The following is a 22,837-nucleotide window of genomic DNA, read 5'->3' on the forward strand; positions in this document are numbered from 1 at the left end:
AACGAAATTTTTGGCCAGCCCAATATTATATGGTATCACTTATATGTAGAATCTAAAAAACTAATACAAATGAACTCATATACAAAACAGAAACAGACTCAACAGACATAGAAAACAAACTTATGGTTACCAAAGGGGAAACAGGGGAGGGATGAATTACGATTTGGGATTAACAGATACACACGACTATATGTAAAGTAGATAAAGAACAAGGACCTACTGTACAGCACAGGGAACTATATTCAATATGCTGTAATAACCTATAATGGAAAAGAATCTTCAGTTTTATATGTATATATGAAGAAAAGAAAAGTTATATATAAATATATATAAAAGAATATATATATAACTGAACCACTTCGTTGTACACCTGAAACTAACACAATATTGTAAATCAACTATACTTCAAAAGATAGATAAATAGATAGATAAATAAATAAATAAATAAAAGAGATGGGACCCCTGGTCCCAGGAAACCCCTCAGTCCTGAGCAATCAGAAGGGTTGGTCACCCAAACTCTTCAGATAGCTTCAACATGCTGTCTTGTTTCCCTTTGTCAATGAGCAGGACAAGTTGAGTGTAAACCTCTCTCCCATTGATAGACAAAACTAAAGACATGAATCCAATGAGAAGCAATGAGAACAGACTTAAATTACCCCCTCTGCTGAAGCAAAGTACACTTGGTTTCGTCATGGAAATTATAATGGTGATGAAACTCAGCCACAGACCACATCATATCTTCACCCAGGGGCTTCCCTGGTGGTGCAGTGGTTGAGAGTCCGCCTGCCGATGCAGGGGACATGGGTTCATGCCCCGGTCCGGGAAGATCCCACATGCCACGGAGCAGCTGGGCCCGTGAGCCATGGCCGCTGAGCCTGCGCGTCCGGAGCCTGTGCTCCGCAATGGGAGAGGCCACAGCAGTGAGAGGCCCGCGTACCGCAAAAAAAAAAAAAAAAAAAAAAAAAATCTTCACCCAGTTTGATCTGCTCTTCTTTTTCTAGTTTCTTAGAGTGAAAGCTGATGTCACTGATTTGATACCTTTCTTCTTTTCCAGTATAGGAGTATACATTTCCCTCTAAGTACTACTTTAGCTATATTCCACATATTTTGAGATACTGTGTTTTCATTTTAATTCAGGCCAAAATACTTTTTAATTTACCTTTTGATTACTTTTATGACAGAAGGATTATTTAGAACTGGGTATACAGTTTCCAATACTTGGGGATTTTCTAGATATCTTTCTGTTATTGATTTCTAACATAATTCCATCATGTTCACAGAATATGCTTTGTATGACTTGAATCATTTTAAATGTATTGAGACATAATTTATGGTCCAGGCATATTTTATGTTCTAGCTAGGTTATGTTTTCTATTAATGTGTACTTGAGAAAATTTTGCATAGTGCTGTTGTTGAGTGGAGTGTTCTCTAAAAGCCAAATAGGTCAAATTGGGTGATAGCGTCATTGAAGTCTTCTATATCCTTACTTGTTCTATAAATTATTGAGAGAGTAGAACTGAAATCACCAGCTATAAGTATGGATTTGTCTATTTCTCCTTGCAGTTCTGTCAGTTTTTACTTCATGTATTTTGAAGATCCGTTATTTGGTGCATAAACATTTCAGATTGTTATGTCCTCTTGATGAGCTAACCCCTTTATTATTATTAAATTACCATCTTTATCCTTTAAAAAAAAATTCTTCACCCAGGAGTCAGTGAGGCTGAGGTTGTCTCCATACCATATCCTAGGTAAGCTCTTAGCCTGCGTTGTGTGTTTTTATGGGGTTTTTTTTGGAAGGCAGAATATGGATCAAGGTGAGTCAAAGTTTTTTCTAAAATGATAACCAACCAGTAAGTAATGAATTGGTTAACAGAAAGGTCACTGTGCCTCAGTTTCCCCATCTCCAGATCAGATGTAGCAAAGGGATCTACTTCATCAGATTGTTAGGATAGTTAAATGAGTTAATTCTTATAAAGCACTTAACCACAGTGCCCAGCACTTGGAAGGGCTACCTAAGTGTCTATCAAATAAATCAATAAAAACTGTACTGGTTAAAGGAAAAAAAGAAAGATGAGAGAAGAGAGATGGTGGACGACTTCAAGGAAGAGTTGGTTTGAACTGGGCCTTGAGTGATGGTGGGATTCGAAAAGGAGGAGGGCGGGGAGGACTCCCTGTCCTCTCATGCTGTCCCGGGTCTTTGGGGTCTATGTGCTCATCCCTGGTTGGCGGAATCCAGTGAGATGCCAGGGAGAGCTGGACAGCATCACTGCCGGACTGCTCAGAGGAGGGGCCGCCCAGGGCAAGTTGGCCCCAGATGGGCAGAAGCAGGGTCCTGTCCCTGCTGGTCCAGCAGCTCTGGAAGTTTCTGCTTTGTCTCAGAGTGAATGGGATATGAACAAAGAGGAAGGAAAAACCCTACAGATGCTGCTGATATCTTTCCTCAATCAAAAATTGCTACTGGTAGTAATTCTACTGTACCTGTGGGTGCAATGACACAGAATCTTTGGAAAAAAAAAAAAAAAGGACTATCTTGGGAGTTCCTTGGCGGTCCAGTGGTTAGGACTCGGTGCTTTCACTGCCGTGGCCCAGGTTCAATCCCTGGTTAGGGAACTAAGATCCCACAAGCCACGTGGAGAGGCCCCCCCACCCAATTTTATTTTTTTGAAAAAAGGACTGTCTTGGAAAATTCAGGATGTGTGCTCAACATAGCTACAGACAGAGCACAGGGCTACACAGGAGGACTGTTAATAATTCCAAGAGCCATTGCCCCTCCCCACTCCCTGGAAGGCCCCTGCACTTGGAAACACAGCCTCCAGCTTCTTTCCCCTGACACTCCCACATCAGACTGGAGAACGCACTCGGTGGGGTGGGGGTGGGGGTTACAGCTTGCTATGACACCCCTACCATTGGGCGAGCAAATATACCCAGGGGATGTCAGCTGCACAAGGAGTGGTCAGATCCCACTGGACTGGAACATCTCCTGGCTCCCAGATTTCCATGACCACAAGCTTCTCCCAGGAACAGATGTACTGAGCTCTTAATATAGAGCGAAGCACCCTCGGCAGACACAGAGCTGCTCCTTCCTCCCCAGACAGCCCCACTGCCCTCTTACATCAGCTCACAGGAACTTGCCCGTGATCCTCCACAGGCTTCCACCACCAGAGCCCACCCCGCCCCCATGATTCACTCCCACAGGCCTCCCCGGGATGCAGATACGGGGATGCAGATATGAGGCTCTGGGGAGGATGCGTGGACAGCCCACTCCAGGCCTGCTGATTGGTGGGCGACTGGCGTTACAGGACAGCCGTTGGCCAAGCGGGAAGCCTACTTAAGAAAGAGGTATCTAGCCCGATGGCTGGGTGGCTAGAAGAACACTGAGCTGAACGATTCAACTAAAAAATGAGAAGTCCTCCTGGCTCTCCCCCAGCCAAGGAGGAAGCCAGACTTCGTAGAGATTCTGCCTGCTATGTGATTATGTCTATTCCAATTGTGCATTCTGGACCTAGGGAAATAACCACCGGTTGGGTTCAGGGGCCCACTGGGCTCACTATGAGTGGACCTGAGGCCAAACTCCATTGATCACCCGACGTCCATACTCTGACTGTGGGCCACAGGGATGTTCGGGCCCCTGGAATCAGTGTCAGTTCAGAGCCCGTGTCCAGTGGTTCCTGAAGTTCTGATTATTTCCTTGTGCCCAACATACAGTGATCTCCTCCTTTGGAGAAGGCTGGGCCAATGATTAACAGTATACATTTTGGGCAGTAAGCCACAGTCCTTCTTCAAGGGGACCTGGCCTCCTCTTCATTCAAGGGCTTCTGGGTCTGTAAACTAGCTCAAGTCTGGATATTGATTGAGAGGCCGGGCCTGTTTTTATGATTCAGGTTAGAGTTTTGTTCTCTTGACCTAGAACTTTTCTGCTTTTACAGATCAAGAATTGAGTAGGGAATTCCCTGGCGGTCCAGTGGTTAGGACTCCACGCTCTCACTGCCGAGGGCCAGGGTTCAATCCCTGGCCGGGGAACTAAAATTCCACAAGACTCAGGGTGTGCCCCACCCACCCAAAAAACAGATTTGAGGAGGCTTCCTATTTCACTTCTAGGAACACCACGATCCAGCCAACTAGATCAACTGGTCAACACCACAGGTCTGCAGGAGTCAGAGTATTCTGATCTGCTGGCCATTCAGTAGCCACGCCCACCTTGCCTTTGGCGTTGAATGCTGTCACTTGGCCCCTGCCACCCCTGATCCAATTACCCCCATTGCATTTAGGTTTCCCAACCTGCGGTGACTGCAGCTCCCACCCTGAGGTCTGGCTTACAGAGAAGAGCAATCAGGGAGCTCTTAAGAACGCCAGGGCTCCCCTCACAAACTCATTCCTCACGGTCATGGTGAGAAGTCTGTCTTCTGGACCCTCCCGGGTGGGAGAGTAGGTCTTAGATGACAAATCCACTCCAACATTCCAGTCTCCCCAAGCCTCTGAACCCCTTTCTCTACATGAAACCAAAGTGGATCTGGCATTCCTATAATTTGCTGTGGAGGGCCTCCTTTTGGTCCCTGTTTCAGCCAACTCACCAAAGTCTTAGAGCTCTTCTTAACTCTCAAGATGCAACATTAGATGCAGAATCTCTGCTCAGTAAGCTCGTATCAATAAATCAATATCAATATTGTGATCCTGCTTTAAGAAAAAGAAAATGACTACAAAATGTTCCTGGCCCCGGGGATGGGGCCCTGAAGCTTCAGCTTTATCAATTTCGTGGTATATGCACAGCTTCCCAGTCCAGCATAGAAGTCAGCCCATGGCAAAGCAGCCCTTGGTGAGAGCCCCTGACTTCACTCTGGGGAGAGCCTGTGAGTGCAGAGGCCTCTGGGAGACCCGCAGGCAACCCCGCCAGACTCTTCTGACTTGGCCAGGGGTGTCGAGGCTGGATGGCCAGCAGAGGTTCTGATGAAGAGCTGCAGTCCTGGCCTTGGGGATAATTCTAAGGCCACCAGACCTGCAGGTTAGCAGAGGAAGGCAGGGTGGAGAGGCCATAGATGCTGCCCAGGTGAATTTCCAAGGCTGCAAAGTCCCTTAGGGGCCTGGTGGATGCCTGGAGATTACTAACCCCACCCCAGATAGAATTACTTTGAAAACAATTTCCTTCCCGGGGTGAAGGGTCTCCCTGGGAGACCACATCACCTGCCTTGGGGGTGTGGTCAGCAACAGCAGCGACAGACAGGCTGCTGCAGGAAAGGTGAAAGGGAGGTGGGGAAAGATGCTACCAGAAGGCCCAGATGCAGGGACCATGCAGGGTGTGGCCCTTACTCTGGCTCCCAGGCCTCTGTGGTCCTCAGTCTCTGAGCAGGGCTCACAGATACCCCTGTCTCCAGGCCAGTGCTGCCCCAGCTCTCAGACTTACCAGCCAGCCGGTGGTGGCGGCCTGTGCAGTGTGGCCAGGCCCCGCCTCTAGGGTGGAGCAAAGCAGGAGCAGGTCTGAGGGTGGAGGCAGCAGTGTGGAGAGCTCTCCCTGGAACAGACCTGCCTGGGCTGCCCTGCGTCCCTGGCAGGAGTGGCTTTGTGACCCCCCGACTCCACTGCCCTTCAGGCCTGGGTCTCCTCCTGTGCAGCCTGAGGGCTTGGGCCGGGTGACCTCTGAGGACCCCACATGCCCTGGGAGGCCTCGCTTTTCGCTAACAGCTTCCTCCCACCAGCTACCATCACAATCCCTAACAGCACCACCGAAGCACGGAAACTCTCCCCAACACGCTTTTCTCTTTTGGGGCCCAAATGTCAGCTGCGTCCCAGGGACTAACACACCACATCAGATACAAGCTGAGACGGAGAAGGTTTTACCCTAGCCGCCCTCCCATCCCCCAACCCCACCCCTCTATACCATCTCCAGCGAGAGGGCTGGACCAGGAGCTAGTTTCCAGTGTCTGCTAATCATCTCCCATCTCAGATGAGAATACAGCTCACTTCCCACCACCTTGGATGCCTCCCAGACTTAGCAGCCTTTTTCCTGCCCGCATTTGAAAAAGCAAAGCCACAGACACACAGTAGGAGGAACAGGGAGGGAGTTTTCAAACCCAGCTCGTGAGAGGATCGTGAGTGGCCCAGTTGCCAAAACAGATCTGAGATCTGAGATCCTTCCTCAAAAGCCAGAAAAGGACTCCGGTCCATCCGCAGTTCAGGAGGTAGCTTTCAAATGCCCTCTGAACAAGCCACGTGTTGCCTGGCGTCAGGCACCCCATCCTGCTCGGGGCAGGGCTCATGGCAGCCTTCCGGCTCCTGGGACTGGACTCAGACCTATGACAGTCTGGGCGCTCTGGTGGGTCCAGCAGGTAGGAGGCCTGTCAGGGGAGGGGATTTGCTTTTCTTGGCTCCAATGGGAAGGAAAAGCTGAGAAGGTGTCTCTAGGGAAGGAGCTGGCCAGCTGGAGGGACTTCTCCAAACTGTTTAGAAGATGGGGACCACCCTGCACGCCCCCATCCCACCCTGTGCAAACAGGAACGTCTGGGCCATGTCTGAGGGCTGCTGGGGGTGGGAATCACCACCATGCTCACCCGCCCAGCCGGGCAGCTTGCCTCCAAGCACTCACCCTCCTGGTGGACCAGGCGTTCTGACCGGAGGTGGCCAGGATGAGCCCAGGGAGAGACGCAGCCTACGCTGACCCTAGGGATCTGGAAGAAGAGCTGGGGCTGGGACCCCTGTCTCCTGGCTTGGAAGCTACCTCTCTCCTTGGCTTGAAAGGAAAGAGGTAGTGAGTCTACACTCTTGAGGAGTTTGGAGACCTGGGTCTGGATCCTAGATCTGCCACTTCCTAGGTTTTTTTTTTTTTTTTTTGGCCACACTGCACGGCATGTGGGATCTTAGTTCCCCGACCAGGGATCGAACCCGTGCCCCCTGCAGTGGAAGCGCAGAGTCTTAACCACTGGACCGCCAGGGAAGTCCCAGCCACTTCCGAGATTTATCACCCCTCTCTGACTTCATTCCCTTGACTCTGAAATAGACCCCTGCTTCCTAGTGTTGTGAAGCTTAAGAGACTAAAAACAGAGCTGCCTGGCATGGAGTAAGCACTCAGTAAAGCTGATTATTATCCTTATTAGAGGAACTAGGAAGACCCCACGACCAGCCAATACACCAGCCTGTCCTGAGCTGAAAACCCCTCACTGGACGCCCCCCCTCGGGCAAATTACTCTAAGTCTCCTTATGAGCCCTTCCCTTTCCCCCTGGGAGATATTAACTTTGGAAATCCTAACAGCATTGCAAGATTTACTCGGGATGGATATAACCGAATCGAACGGATCGGTTTCTCAATTTCCTAACAGTGGCTGCAAGGTCCAGATTTCTCAGAATAATCACCTGCTGGGGAGGCAGCAGCGGCCCAGGCCACTGCAGAGCTAACTCTCCAACAAGGCAGGGCCAGAGCCCAGCCAGCTGCACTCCCCGCAGCCTCCTTACTTGTACACTTTGGCGTTGTAGCTCTTCTCCCCAGGGAAGCCAAACATGCCGCAGACCACGCGGGAGTTCTTGGCCGTCCAGTGCCTGTCGCAGATCTGCTTCCATGTCTTGCCCTCCTTCACCTCCACGTAGCCCTCCGTCACCGGGGTGCGCCTGCGGTAGGCGGAGAGGATGGCTCGGATCCGGATGTCCTCCACCTGGATATTCATGTTCTGGGAGGGAGGAGGCATGGAAGGAGAGGGGTTACTTTCCTGGTCTGGCCGTGGAGAGGTGACGGCAGGCTGGGCGCTCTGCCGGCCCCCCTGCCTCTCCGCTCGGGCCCTCGGGGGCCCCTGGGCGCTCTCCGCGAGCACACAGCACGTGTGCGTGGGAGATAGTCTGGCCGAGGGGGCTGGGGGAGGGGAGCGGGTGTGACCCGGGCGATCAGAGACTCGGAGGACCCCAACGCTCCTCCTCTGTCTGATCAAAAACAGCAGAGGGCAGCAGTCTCCTGCAGGGGTCTCAGAACTAGAGCAGAAGAGAGACCGTGTTCCTTGAATTTCATGCTCTATAGTAAAAATAACTTGGATGCTTGCATTGTACTCCAAAGCATATGTGTGCATGCGTGGGAGTGAGTGTGTGTGTGTCTCCCCACTAATCCTTCAGTAAAACTGAAGTTTCAGGCAGATGAGCCTCAGATACCCTGAGGCTGGTGGGGCCCTCTTGCACACTACCTCATAGCCCCCAGGCTGGCAGTCTTTAGGGCGAAAATCCCAGGAGAGAAGGGGAGGGCGGCTGCGGGTCGAGGGTGGGCTCCCTTCCCCAACCCCCGACACTGAGCTGCAGTGTCCCTGCCCCAAGCCCACACCCGAGCCCCGGGGATTTGGTTGCATAGGGGGCCCCGAGAAGCCAGGGTGGGTGGAGGAACACAGGCCTACCTGGGATTTCCAGTGATACCTCTTTTATGTTTTTCCAAGGCTCACGCAATCTGCCCCCAAACACTATGGAATCTCCAGAATCTCTCACTTCCAGCCCCTCTTCTTTCTGCCCCAATAGAATGAGGTCGTTACAGCGATTGTCATCCCCATTTTCCAGATAAGAAAATTGGCTGACTCCAGTGATCTCCCCAAGACCACGTAGAGGCAGGGAGCGTCCGAGGTGCAGTGTGAGATGCTCTGTGAGCTGGGCCAGGTGGGGCTGGGCAGGGGTGCTGGCAGAGAGGAACCCGGCGACCCGAGTGCCCAAACCCCCGTCCAGCCAGGATGCAAATGAACCACGAGTTTGAACAGGACCATTATTTGGGTGCCCAGGGATCCAGGTCTCCTTGCCACTGGCTTCAGGGTGCAAAGCCAGGCCCCGCTTCCCCAGTCCTGCGAGGCAGCAGAAAGCATGTGGGCCGGGAGTGGTGGCATTTGGCCCTGGTTCCTTTCCATGCAGAGCGGAAGGAAAGCCGCCAGTGGCAGGATTATGTTTGCCTGCCTGCATCCTGGATCCTTTACAGCCCCCATTCAGGCCACATGACCCGTGCCACCAAGACACATGGATGGGGGTGAGCAAGAAAGGGCCTGAGGTCTACACTGGCCCGCGGGCCAGCTCCCTCCTCTGTCCTCCCATCTCGGGAGGCCAGGCTGGAATTCCAGCATGTAAGGAACACGTGACGCCCAGAAGGAAAGTTACCGCTGTGGCATCAGCCCTACGGCTTCACGGGGCAAGCAGGCTAGGCTGATTTTATTAAATTCACAGATCCTCCCCCGCCCCTGCCCTCCTCCACTTCCCCCCACCCCTGGCCTCTCTCCCCACCACCGCCCCACCCCCGTAGAGCATCAGCAGCAGCCTCACTAAGGGGAGGTATGGAGTGTGAACCCAGAGGGAGGAAGGCCTGGGAGCGGGGCTGGGGGGACGGGTGGCGCTCAGCAGACCCTTCTCTTGATGCAGGTCAGCATCCCCTCAGCAGAAGTATGACTGGTGGGCAAGCCCGGTGGGCTCTCGGATGTGGGAAATGAGACTCAAAGAAGAGAAAGCGCTAGAACTGATGTCACTGTCCTTGTTCTCCCACTGACTCACTGCATGTGACTGTGTGTGTATGAGTGTGTGTGTCTGAGTGTCACGAGTATGTCTCTGTGTGTGTGTCTCTGCACGTGTCTGTGCGTCTGTCTATGTGTCTCTGTGGGAGCGCACTGCTCGTGTGTGTCCGTGTGCAGGATGATGTGCAGGTGACAGGGCTGTGTGTCTGTGCGTTGTGTGCAGTGGTGTCTGTGCACCTGTGTGGTGGAGGAGGATGCACAGAGTTTTCCTCCAAAGCCCTGGGAGAGCAGTCAGGCGAGCATCACATTTGTCATTCCTTCTCTTCTCCCTCCACAGAACCAATTCCTTCCCATCCTCTTGGGCTCAAATCCACCTCATTCATTCATTCATTCCAGAAAATGCGGTCTCTCACCTCCATGGGCCCTGCCAGCCTCCTCCTTACACCCCAATCCTGGGGCCCTCTGCTCTGCATCATAACGACTATGAGGGCTCTCATTTATCAAATACGAGCCAGTTACACGTCAGGCTCTGCACTCAGAACTTTACATTCATTCCCTTCCTCAATTCCCATGATGACCGGTGAGAGGGCCAATGGTATGCCCGTGCTACAGGTGAAAAACGAGGAAACTTGGTGAGGTTTCGCACCTTCTCCAAGTTCACAGAGCCAAGAAGTAGACAAACAAGGATGAAAACCAAATTCTGACTCCAAGCCCGTGCCCCAGGCTCGTAACCCCGGGCCTCTGAACAGTCCTCACCCTCCCACCCTCGCCTCATCCCTTGCCCGGTATGGAGTTGTCCCACACGGGGCAGGGCCTGGGGCTCAGCCTTCTGGGGGGCTCCCTTTGGGCTCTGCCCATTTGAAGTCCATATGTGAAGTCCACTCTGCGACCCGCCCAGAGGAGCCATGAGTCAGGCCAGAGCGTACGTGAGGGGAGAGAGCCACCTCCCAGCTGCCCTTGGACTCAGGCCGGGGGTGGCAGGGAAACCCTCCATGGCACACATTCAGGGGTTGCTGCTGGCTAAGAGCTCACTTGGACTGCTCAGAGACCTCTGTGTAGGAAAACACACACGTATACACAAACGGCCCTCCTGACCTCACCGCTGTGGAATCCCTTCCATAACCGCAAGTGTTAGGACTTTTTTTCCCCCCAGAAGTTCAACTTCAAGAGAAGTGAAGATTTGAAACACTAAAACATATACACATTTTTCTTTTCTAATAAAAGTCTCTCTACACTTGTGAGTTTTACATTAAGCCCGATAGCCCAGAAGCCAGCAATGCACCTGGCACTTTTTCAAATTCAAATGAAAGTCTGAATGCCGGTCCTCTTGCCTGAGACAATAGTTCACTGGGCTCACCAAAAGGCTTCCCTCCAAGGAATTCACAGAACCTTCCTGGCTTGTCCTATTCAAAACTCCTCATATCCTCCGGGAGTGATTATCACCGGCTTCCAACAGGGAAAATAAAGGTGACTTGAGGCCATGCCCTGCCCTGCCTTAACTAGGGGGTTGGTGGAAAGAAAGGCTAGTGAAGAAGCACCAGGGCTGGGCTCCCAGTCTTGTGCTTGAATGGCATTTCACATTTGCCGCATCTGTGAATGAACTGCAAATTCCACAATGTGACAGCCTGGGGCTGTCGCCAATGAGGAAAAATCACCAGTTTTGAAAGTCTAGTTGGAGATTGCATCAGGGAAAGATACAGGGGGAGGCAAGGTAAGCAAGCAAGTCTCTAAGAATGCACTTCACAATTTCTCTGAAAGTCAGCACTAAGCTCATGGCCTCCCAGGGAGGGCACATTGGCAAGGGCCAGGTCTTAGCCCAACTATCCGCCTTCCTTCCCTCTAGAAGTCGTAATTTAATTACATAATTTATCAGCCCAGGCCTTCCCACCCGAGAAGTCTTCCTTGGAGTGGTGTCAGGTGGGAACACCATGATGGAGATATACTCGTCCGCCATCATCCCAACTAGAACACGTGACTGGTTAGCGCTGCACAACTGCTGCTCACTTAGCAAGCTCCTTCCCTCTACAGCTAACAGGTTCCTGCATCTTGCTCTCAAAGCCCTTAGCTTTCTTTATTTGGCTGTTTTTAAAAACTGGACTTCCAGATAGAGATCCGTTTTCCCAGGTGCCATCTTGGCACCTTCCTCAGCACCTCAAACCAAACGCACCCAGGAGGCCCTCGGTCTTTCCTTCCTGCGGGCTGGCAGGTGACGCCCTTCCAGCTTGCAGCCCTCAAGCCTCGCATGCCTTCTGCTCCCTCTCTCTTCCTCACTCTTATGGCCTATTCTGCCCCAGAAGTGCTTTTCCTACCCTTCAGTCACCTTCTCATTCCCACTTCTATTGTCCAGGCAGGTATGTAGTGGAAGTAAGAGAAGAGCATCACAATTCTGTCATTTCACGGGACCCTGTATCTCTCTCCGGTCCGGATGAATGGCTGACCCAGTCCATCTCACACATGGCGGGCATATCCATCCAGCTGACCGCTGTGCATTCGTGGGTTGGGCTCAAAAACCTTCCCGTGGATCCCCCAGGGCTTATGCTCCTGGTCAAGAGCCTTCCTGATCGGACCCACCTCATCCCCTCCGTGCCCTTTTTCATCTCAAGGTGCCAGGCCGACATCACTTTTTTAACCCCAGCATCCAACTGCTCCCTGCAATCCTTTTTTCCTTCCTCTCTACCGATCAGAATCCTCCTGGCCTTCAGGAACAATCTTGTTCATTCATTCAATCGTTTGAAAAATACCTGTTGAGGGCTGTGACGTCCCTCCCGCAAATATCTCATCCACATAGATTCGACTCCTTTATTCCTCTAGCATTTGCTTTCTGGGTCCCTCAATTCATTCTTGGCTTATACTGACTACCTTGTACTATCTACCTTTTCATTTTGCCACCTCATCGGACTGTGAGTCTCTCAAGGACAGAATTTATGTGCTTTATTCATTCTTGTATTCCCCATGGCAACGAGTGCCAGACACGAGACATCGTGGGTCCTCACATATTCTTGGAACAAACTAATAATCATTTAAGAAAATCCAGTTACAGGAATTCAGCTTAACTAGAAATGTTGGGCTCTCCAGCCAAAAATGTAATAAAGACTCCCTTTATTCTTGGTGTCATGCAAACTAAACAGAGAGGCTTGTCTTTTTTCGCAGCATAAGCACTACTTGTGTGACTTACCGAGATGGACAAGGAGATTGTCTGCACTTTATCCATTGCGACCTCTTGTCGTCTGAGCTGTGTAACACCTCCCCTTTCCCCTTGAAGTCTGAGGCTAATAAATAGTTATAAACTGAATTAAAAGCTGATCTGGCCCTCAGCACACATTTAGATGGTTTAGCTATGTGGGTGTCATCTGTCAACAGTACAAGACATGTTGTACTGGAAGAAGCTGGCTACGCTGTAATTATCCCCTTTTGATGATCAAATCGGAAATTCACAGCCGAAGAAACTGCTGGGAATATTCTCTAGCCAGTGATTCCTACTGGGCTACACAGATGAAAGGGAAGTGGGAAGGCAGTGCAGCATCTCTGTTGCTCAGCTCTTTGTGATGGAGACCAGTCTGGGCAGAGGGGGTCGGGGTGGGAATGGCTTGAGAACTGAGGTCATGCCGAGGCACCAGAGGAAAAAGCCCACAGTCAGCCTGGGCCCTCCTCCTGTAAACCAAGAGCTTTGCAACGCTGCTGGAGAATCAAATGCTCTGTGTTTCATTTTCCAACCTGAAAGCAGTGGGGTGGGTAACAGAGGCTGCTTCTTTGGAGAACGGTCAAGACCTGCTGTCTGCAGGAAGCTGGCAGGACACCTGCGCCAGCAACCAGTCCCTCTGGCCCATCAGGGGTGCGGAGGCCACAAACCAGGCAAGTCCGTGGGCCTGGCCAAATGGTCCACCACGCTCCCAGGTAGGGGACCTGACCTGATGCTTCTCCTCCCAGCAACCATCACCAGGGTGACAAAGTAATGACTTGGGAAATCGTCTTTCTCCACTATGGGACAGCAAGTTTCAGGAGGGCAAGACTGTCCTTTCATTTCATTAATCCCTTGATAACCAGGCCAGCATAGAGTCTGGTGCCCGATTAAAATGCAGTGGATGAACGAACGAACAGACACAGCATCCAGCTGCCTTAGCAACAGCCTCATGGGGATGGGGCCGGCGGGGAGTCGTTGTCGCTGACCCCCCCAGCATGGCTGAGGTGACTCGAATGAACCACCTGGGCCCTTTGCCACCACCTTCACCCCAGTCACATCAGGAGCCCCACCCTACAGAACAGACCTGCCCAACCAGGGCAGAGAGAGGCTTTCTCCAGCCCAGCTCAAGCCCCTACTTCTTCCAGAGAGCCTCCCTCCCACTGATCTCAAGTCATTTATTTATTTCTTCTATAACCTCTCCCTTTCCAAACTGCCACAGAATATACCATCCAATCCACACTGTTCAATGTTGGGAGTACACACTGCCATTTATTTATTTCTTCTATGACAAATTATAAGGCTACTTATTCATTGATTTCATCTAATGAGTGAGTATAACATTACTTCTTTCTTTCAACTCGCAAACAGTTATAATATTTATAATTTTCAGAGGGTTGTGTGTACAGCACCCCGGCCAGGGATAGGGTTCCCAGATCTGCCAGGATGTGCACAATTTCAAATATTCTGTTATGTTAGCTGCATAAATGCCCTTTTGCTTTTCAGATGCTGTGACCTATTTTTCGTTGGGAAAACAGGTCACCCTAGAACTACTTCTCTTGTTCCCCTTGTGGTTGGTGGCTGGTGAGCCCAGACCACATAGAGGCTCTCAATAAATAGAATCACGGAATGTTAGCACCAGACAGGATCTAATACCTCTTCTTGCCCAAGCTCTCTGTAGGCTGGGAGAGAAAACCTAGGAGAGCTACATGTGATGGCCCAGCTTGACAGTTCGGCAAGTCTGGGGATTGAGACGCTGTGGGCTCCCATCGTGGCCCTTTACTCCCTTGCTGAAGGGTCCGACACCAACTGCCCACTTGCTACCATCTCTCCTCCTGCCACAGAGGGAAGCCGGCCAGCTACCCTGTGGCCTTTGGGGGAAACAGGGCTATATTTAGCTTGGAGGGACCACTGGCTTCTGAACTCCACAGAGATGAAAACAGACCCCCTTTCTTTAAACCACCCAGTGTAACCTGCTGCATGTCCTCTTGGGTGTGTGTGTGTGTGTGTGTGTGTGTGGAAACTCCTGGCCGGGAAGTGTTTGGGCCTTTCTAGAGTTAATTACTCCCTTTCAGGCTCCATGCCTCCACCCCTAAGAGCCCCCCAAGATGCTGGGGAGATAAGGCTGCTGCTGAGGGGAAAACCTTGAAGCATCTGGCAGCTAACTGTGGCTAATAAAAACCTGGACTTCTGGAATTTAAAAAATTCACAACAGCCTCCATCCCTGTGGTTAAGAGGGAAGAAAGAGCTTTTTCAGGTCTCAGCGCCCCTCCAGAAGGAGGAGAGAGAGCAGCGGGGAGGGTACCGGATTCTCCCCACCGCTGGAAGCGAATACCCTGCTCCTGGCTCCATCCTCATCCCCTCACTCCTGGCCCCTCCAGACTGCCTGGGCTGCCGGCTGTCACAAAGGAGAAATCGGGGCTCTGGGGCCACTCGGGGGACAGGCCACCCCTAAATCTCACAGCCGGGGGATTTCCAATCAATTCTGGGAACCTAACTGCTTTTGCAAAAGAGCCTTTAAAATAATGGGTAGAGAAGAAGGTGGGGTGAGAAGGTGAAGAAAGGAAAAAACCCATTAAGTTCCCTGACCTAACGGTCCACGGCCTCAGCCACGAGCCTTTCTGTGAGCACATGACTTAGCAATGTGCAAAAGAGCCAGTGCAGAGAGGGCTGTTCACAAGGGCATCTGGATTTGTAATCTTTCCTTATCTAATGCTTTTTCCAACTTGCCCACCGCCGTAGACAGGAAACAAAGTCTCTTGATTTAAGAGCCTCTGAACTCCAGGGAGGTTCGGTTGGAGCTCTGTTTTCTAGGTTTAAAAAAGATATATTTACTTGAAACTAACAGTATTTTACATTTTATTATTTGCTCCTGTTTCCCTCTTCAGGATCCGGACGTGCAGGCTCAGCGGCCATGGCTCACGGGCCCAGCGCATGTGGGATCTTCCCGCACCGGGGCACGAACCCATGTCCCCTGCATCGGCAGGCGGACTCTCAACCACTGAGCCACCAGGGAAGCCTTGGAGCTCTGTTTTCTAGGTTTAAAAAAGAGATATTCACTCGAAACTAACAGTATTTTACATTTTATTTTTTGCTCCTGTTTCCCTCTTTTGAAGAAGGTTTTGAGAATTGGCTCAAGACTCATTTTCCTGCGGAAAATGCTGTTTTACAAGGAGGTGCCCAGAGACCCAAGAAGGGTCAGTCCCTCTGGACATACAGCTACAAGTCTCAGGCTCCAAGGGGACCAGAACTCAGGGGTCCTGCCTTCCACTCTGGGGTCTAAAACTTAGACCACAGAAAAGGGGAGAAAGGAGACCCTGCTCGGTTAATTTTCTGGATGAAATGAACCCAGGTTGGTGAATCAGTGGTAAGGCGAATCTCTTGTTAACACTTTACAGTCTGCAAAGCACTTTTCCAGAAATCATCTGATTTTTCCCCTTACAGAATGAGTGTGTGCCGTGCCATTCTGATGGAGAAACCACTGCCACTCTGGATTACAGACTTCATAGCTGGAAGGGATTGAATTCAACCCACTCATCTTAAAGAAAAGAGTGGACTCGCTCTGTGCTCTGGCCAACAGGGAGCTCAGGGGCCAAACCTGTGAACTCTCCTTGGGTGGGGTCATTCATCTGAAGAAGAGGCACTTTTTCCCTCCTCTAGAAGGGAATTTATGAAGTGTCAAGGGGCCCCCGAGGATGCCCCAAGCAGATGTAGGAGTCCACAGAAGCAGAGTTAGCTCATCGAGTGAAATTCCATCATTCAGGCCCCAGGGTTTAGTGACTCATGCCTCTGGCATCCCAGAGTGGGATGAACTTGGTCTAGACGGATGCAGTTTTCTTCCACTCTCTGCTTGGGGAATTCCAGTGTGCTCCGGAGAAGGAGCAAGCCTGTGAGGGTCATCTATAATGGTCTGTGATCTGTTCCCAGTCTCCAGGCGTCAACGAGGGTGGATATTATAGAACCCAGCTTCACCCTTTCAAAATAAGGCTGAGAAGAGATGGGGCGTCTTCATGACCTTCATTAGCCTAATTGTTTATATCTGGGGTCACAAGACACAGAGAAGGTATTAACTGACACTTCACTCTTGGCTGCTTTTGAATTTATGGGCCCCCAACCGGGGGAAGTTGAGAGGAGTGGGGCTTTAATTTTCACTTTGATGTGGAAGAGTGCGGGTGAGAAGTGTCTGCTTTCAAGGCCAAAGTCATGACGGGCCAGAGAAGCGGTAGAGAGAGATCCCGAGCACACACACTAGCTGGCATCCCTTCTCTGTGTGTGTATGTGTGTGTGTGTGTGTTTGTGTGTAAGATGCATGACCCCAATTCACACAATGGTGGGCACTGCCAATAGCCAGATAGTGTGCACCCCTGTGTGGGCTGGGTGCATTTTCATAGATGCCGAGAAACAAGGGATCTTAGAACTTGGTAATCACCTCGTCCTGTGTCCTTCCCATGTAGGGATCTGGCTGTGATATTCCTGGCAGGAGGTCATCCAGTTCCTGCTTGAGCTACTCCAGTGACAAGGAGCTCACCTCTAAGAGGTAAGCCCCATCCCCTGTGTTATAGAGTCTTCAGACTGTGTTGAAATGTGTAGCCCCATCATTCAGCCTTAAAGAGTTTTCACACGGAGCTGAAATCTATATCCCAATCCCTCCCCATCCATCTTAGTTCTGGAAGTTAGCATTGATCACACTCTTCTCCATGGTAGCACTTCAATAGTTGAAGAGAACGGACATGTCTCCCCCCACCCCCATATCTCTTTTCTTGACACAGTATCTTCATTCTTCATATGATGTGGTTTCCAGACCTGTCTCCACTCGGCTCGTCCCTCCTCCGGGAGACACAGTTAAGAGATGACCCCAGAACTGCACTTAGTTCTTGGTCCAAAAAGCAAGGAGTTTAGGGAAATAAGTCTTCCCCCAGTGTATCAGTTTACATTCACTTTTCTAGCAGCCATACCATACCTTTGGCTTATACTGAGCTTTTAGGCAACCAGTTCCCTTCAGGGATCTTTTAAATATAATCAGTGCTTTCAGTCACTTTCCCTGGCTTTTACTCTTTAGCTACTCCCTGCTCCCACCCCCCATCCCCCATGAACCTTGATATAGGACCTTATATTCATCCCTAACATGTTCCAGTTTGGGTCTATTATTTCAATCTCCTGAGGTTTTTCTGAATCTCACTCCATGATGTTTTATCCCAGCAATCCCTCCTAGTTTTGTGTCTCCTATAAATATTATCAGTGTACATTTTAATCTCCACGCAAATTTTGGATACATGGTGGAAAGGCAGAGCGGAGCCCTGGGCTACACCAGTAGAGACCATCCGCTGTGTTCACGCTAATTAATCAGCAGTTCTGGGTATCATGAGTCACGACTCCCCCCTAGCCACATGTCCACCAAACCTACATGTCTTCCTCTGGTCCACACACATCTAACAGGGGGCATTTCTCTAGCCAAGATGAGTGATTGCATGACTTAAGCTACTGACACAGCTATTACATGAGGTATTTCGGAGAAACTTCTCACATCCCACAAATATTCCTGGTAGGTGGCCTGGGTGGCTCCCTACCCATCGGGCCAACCCTGCCCGTACGCATGAGCTTGAGCCACAAAGTCCTGGATGGAAGAATCTTCTGGTAACTCTCCGAGGTTCTCGTCAGACATCCTGAGATCTAGGCCTGTTGATGACCTACTTTTAGCAGATACCAAAGGGCAGAGATTACAGGGGACTACTCATCAACTGAAAATTTCCACAGCATCCCTGGTTAGACAGGAAAGCTTCTAGTCTGGTCCATGGTAACCAGTCTGATTCATATGACAGCAAGAGGGAGGCCTTCTAGGAAAATACAAAGCTTAGAGGCTGCAGAAGTTATCCAGCTCTTTAAACCAGACTCCCCTCAGCTAGCCCTCTCTGGGCTACTGTAAACTCATTTAGGACCTAGGCTCCTTGCCTTGGAAGGATCTTCCAACTTTCCCCGAGGCACGCATCTTGTCTTCTTGGGTTATAAGGGCTAGAGGACAAGGGTCATGTTTACTTTCCCCGGTGGTGTCCCAGACCATGATGTGTGTACAGCAGGCCTCCAACAAATGTCCAGAATAAAGGCAGATACTAAGCTTTCCTATCACAGAATCTCAGCCCTTCCAGAATAAGAAAGTTCTTGTCAACATATTTTTTTCCAGTCATTTTTCAGCCTATTCCACCCAATTAAGGTTCTGCTTTCTCTATGACCCACCTTATTTCCCCTTTAAATGCTAAGCAGTAGAACTGGCCCGTAGAGCTATTCCATAAACATTTCTCTGTCGAAGTGCCCTTCACAGAGTCCTTTGCCAGAACCATTATTTTTTTTTTTCTAGTGACAGATGAGCCTTCTCATTTTCCCAATCCAAAACCCACAAACATTTTGGCCCACCCTCCTTTGATTCAAGCTATCAGTGACTTTCTTATGCCCAGGAGCCTGGATCTTTGCTTGACAATCCATGTGGATTTTCCTGAGGTTGTAGGATGAGCAAAAGCCCATTAACAATGTCACACATTTGGCCCTGAATCAAGGCCAGCAGTTTGCTGAAGCTCTTGGTTTCAAGCAGGAGCCTAAAGAAGTCTCTTTCTATGGTCTGTTGGCTGTTTCAGAACTTTGGAAATGTAACGGTCAATTCATTAGAAAGAAACATCTCAGTCATTGGTGATAGATATGGGCTAATATTTATTTGTAGTTGATTAATACTGGGATTCCAAAATTTAGAGATCCCTGATTTAACTTGTTCGGTAGAATAATAATACTGTTAGATCCAATTACTACTAAAAAATTTCTGTGGACCCCCCCGCCAAAAAAAAACCCTCAAAGATGTCACACATAAGTTCACTGTCCTATTAGGCAGGGCAATACTATGAAGGAATGATTTGCTTCTGTGCATTTCTCATCACTGTTTAGTTTGATATTTTATCCTAGGATATTCTTCACCCAAGTGGATGATGATCTTTGGTTTTCATTTCTGGGAAGAAGAAAATTTGGGAATTGGAGATCTTGTTCCCATTAGGTACCCAGCATTATTTTTATGGGATATGATGGTGAATTAGATGTATGCCCTGCCCTTTGGAGCTTCCAACATTGGAAAGATGAGATACGTATGAGTGGGTGCTAATTATTTCATATGAGGTTATAAAGAGTGGCGATGGAATGTGTGAAACTGGGCTGGATAAGACCACCCTCCAAATTACAGACTTCATGGTAAAGCAAAGTCGTCATCAGGAACTGGAAGACTAAATAAAGTACATCAACTCTGTAACCATCTCTTCTAGTTATCCCAAATAAAATAGCAGCATTTGAACAGTGTCCACTAGAGGTGGTCTCATGCTGCCAGCTGAGAGAAGGCTGGGAATCCTTTTCCACACTATCCTGCAGGCTTGGACCAGTTCCCAGCATACGCAGTGTGCTCTTGGAGCATATGAGGAAGACTGGGACCGAGTGAGTCATGGGAAGAAAATGTAAAGACCACAGTCTGGGGAGAACTTCCTCTGGAGCCCAAATAGGGCAATTTCAAGAGTCACCTCTCTTCAGCATTAGTCCTGAGGTCAGCTGGAGGCTAAAGCACAGTGAAGGCTCCTTGGCCTGGATTCATGGCAGATCCAACATCCCCTTGGGGGTTGGAGTCCCCTTGAGGAGGGAGTCTTGGCTGCCTCATCTTCCTGTCCTAAGCCCCACATATGTTGCACACAAGAGGACTGCAATATATGTTTGTTCATTTTGTTCTCTGGCTGGAGAACTTGTTGAAAAGATCAATCTGAAATTTAGCCATAAATGTAGGAGGGTCACAAGCCCTTTTGCCATTCCCAAATGCTGACTTGGGTCAGGCTGGCAACATCAGAATCATCTGAGAGAGCTTAAAAATAATAACCTGGTCCCATAGTGGGAGACTCTCATTCAGGAGGTCTGGGATGAGGTGCCAGTGCATTTTAAAAGTGATTCTGGAGACATCCATGGTGGCGTAGTGGTTAAGAATCTGCCTGCAAATGCAGGGGACACAGGTTCGTTCCCTGGTCCAGGAAGATCCCACATGCCGCAGAGCAACTAAGCCCGTGTGCCACAAGTACTGAAGCCTGCGCGCCTAGAGCTCGTGCTCTGCAACAAGTGAAGCCACTGCGACGAGAAGTCTGTGCACCGCAACAAAGAGTAGCCCCTACTCACTGCAACTAGAGAAAAGCCCGCACAGAGCAACAAAGACCCAACACAGCCATAAATAAATAAATAAATAAATAAATTTAAAATAAAATAAAATAAAAGTGATTCTGATCCCCAGCTAGATCTGGGACAACTGTCCTATGGCAGCCAGTCCCCAGGATGACCCCAAATGACCACTACCTTCTGTAGTCACACCCTTGGGTAATCTCCTCCCACACTGTATACTGTTTGTCTGAGTGACCAATAGAATACAGCAGAAATGATGGCCCATCACTTCCGAGATGAGGTTATGAAAGATGCAGCTTCCATGTTTTGCTCCCTCTCTCTTTCTCTTTTGAGTCACTCACTCTAGAGAAAGACAACTGCCATGTCTTAAGGACACTCAAGCACCCTATTGGGAGGTTGTGTGGAGAAGACCAGAGGCCTCCAGCTGACAGCCAGAAGGAAGCAAAAACCTGCCGACAACCACAGGAGTCAACTTGGGAGAGGAGTCCCCAGCCCCAGTTGACAACATGACTGCAACCTCATAAGATGTTCTGAGCAGAGTGAACTGGCTGACCACTCCTGGATTCCTGACCCTCAGAAGCTATTCAAGATAATCCATGTTTGTTGCAAAATATGAGGGGGGTGAGATAATTTGTTACACTGCCGTTGCTAGCTGATACACCTTCCTAGTCCAAAGAGCAAGCTCCTGTACATAGCACAGGCCTTTCTAGCTTCATTTCACACTATTTCCACATTCATAATTACAGTCTTGAGTGGTACCGACCTGCTCATCCCCAGTTCACACCTCCGTGCCTTTGTGTCTTTGTCCAAGTCGTTCTCTGTGTCTGGAATGCCCTTTCCCCACTGATAGCAGCCTCTTCTCCAGAAATCCTTCCTCAACTGCCCTGGCACCAAATGAAATTGGTTTAGGTCCCCCCACCTGCCACGAAAGTGATCACACACACTTCTCGGAATCATAGGTGAGAAGTGAGATACATGGAAGAAAGAAAACATTCACATGAAGGAGTCATCAAGAGCACAAGAACTTGTCAGAAAGAGAAAGACAAATACCATATGATATCACTTATATGTGGAATCTAAAATATGACACAAATGAACCTACCTACGAAACAGAAACAGACTCGCAGACTTGTGGTTGCCAAGGGAGAGGGAGGGTGAGGGAGGGATGGAGTGGGAGTTTGGGGTTAGCAGATGCAAACTGTTACATATGGGATGGATAAGCGACAAGGTCCTACTGTATAGCACAGGGAACTATATTCAATATCCTGTGATAAACCATATGGAAAAGAATATACAAAAGAATGTATATATGTATAACTGAATCACTTTGCTGTACAGCAGGAATTAACACAACACTGTAAATCAACTACACTTCAATTTTTAAAAAAAAAGAGCACATGACTTGCCTCTATGTTGTTGATCAGCGAATTGTCAAACTTGAACCCAGGAATTCTTTTCTCACTGCACACCACACCCACATCTTCCGTGTGCTTGCAGTCAGTGACACCCCAGCCATTGGAGGAGCAGGCTGCGAGGGTCCCCTCACTGCCGGTGCAGTGGACGTTGTCCAACCAGATGGGCCCTAAGGAAGCAGAGAAGAGAGAAGCCAAGCTCCACGTCAGAGTAGGTTTGAGTCTTTGGGGGCACCAAGGGCATACACAGAAAGAGAGTTTTTCCCTAATTTTGGCAGCTGTGTGTGGTCATCAATTGGTCAGTGTGTTGAGATACTGCATACAGTTCTAGACCATCTGGATTCCCTTGCCAGAGGGATGTGATTTAGGGATGTGGCAGATTGAACATGATTAGAGTAGAAATCAGATTTAAGCCCAGAAGGCACGTAGTATAATGGGAAGAACAGGGACTTTGGATACTAAGCTGTTTGATAGGAATTCTGGCTCAGCCACTTAGCTGTATGATCCTGATCAAAGCTCCCTTTTCTCATAGGTAAAGTGGGGATAATAATGACACTCGAATGCCAGGGGCGTGTGCAGATTAGATATAAGACATGACCTGTGCCTAATTTATCATTGGTCCA

General features: G+C 49.6%; 1 protein-coding gene across 1 annotated transcript in view; it reads right to left on the reverse strand.

Moving 5' to 3' along the window:
• LOXL2 (lysyl oxidase like 2) overlaps nt 1-22,837 on the reverse strand; it is a gene marked incomplete at both ends in the record, with an annotated part of 72,773 nt that overhangs the window by 42,479 nt on the left and 7,457 nt on the right. The window contains 2 exons of the mRNA XM_079706020.1: nt 7,441-7,652; nt 22,209-22,384. Coding sequence (XP_079562146.1) covers nt 7,441-7,652; nt 22,209-22,384 — 388 coding nt within the window. The remainder of the gene's footprint in view (nt 1-7,440; nt 7,653-22,208; nt 22,385-22,837) is intronic.

The sequence above is a fragment of the Hyperoodon ampullatus genome, assembly GCF_949752795.1.
Source record: "Hyperoodon ampullatus genome assembly, chromosome: 6".
In the NCBI taxonomy this organism is placed as follows: Eukaryota; Metazoa; Chordata; class Mammalia; order Artiodactyla; family Ziphiidae; genus Hyperoodon; species Hyperoodon ampullatus.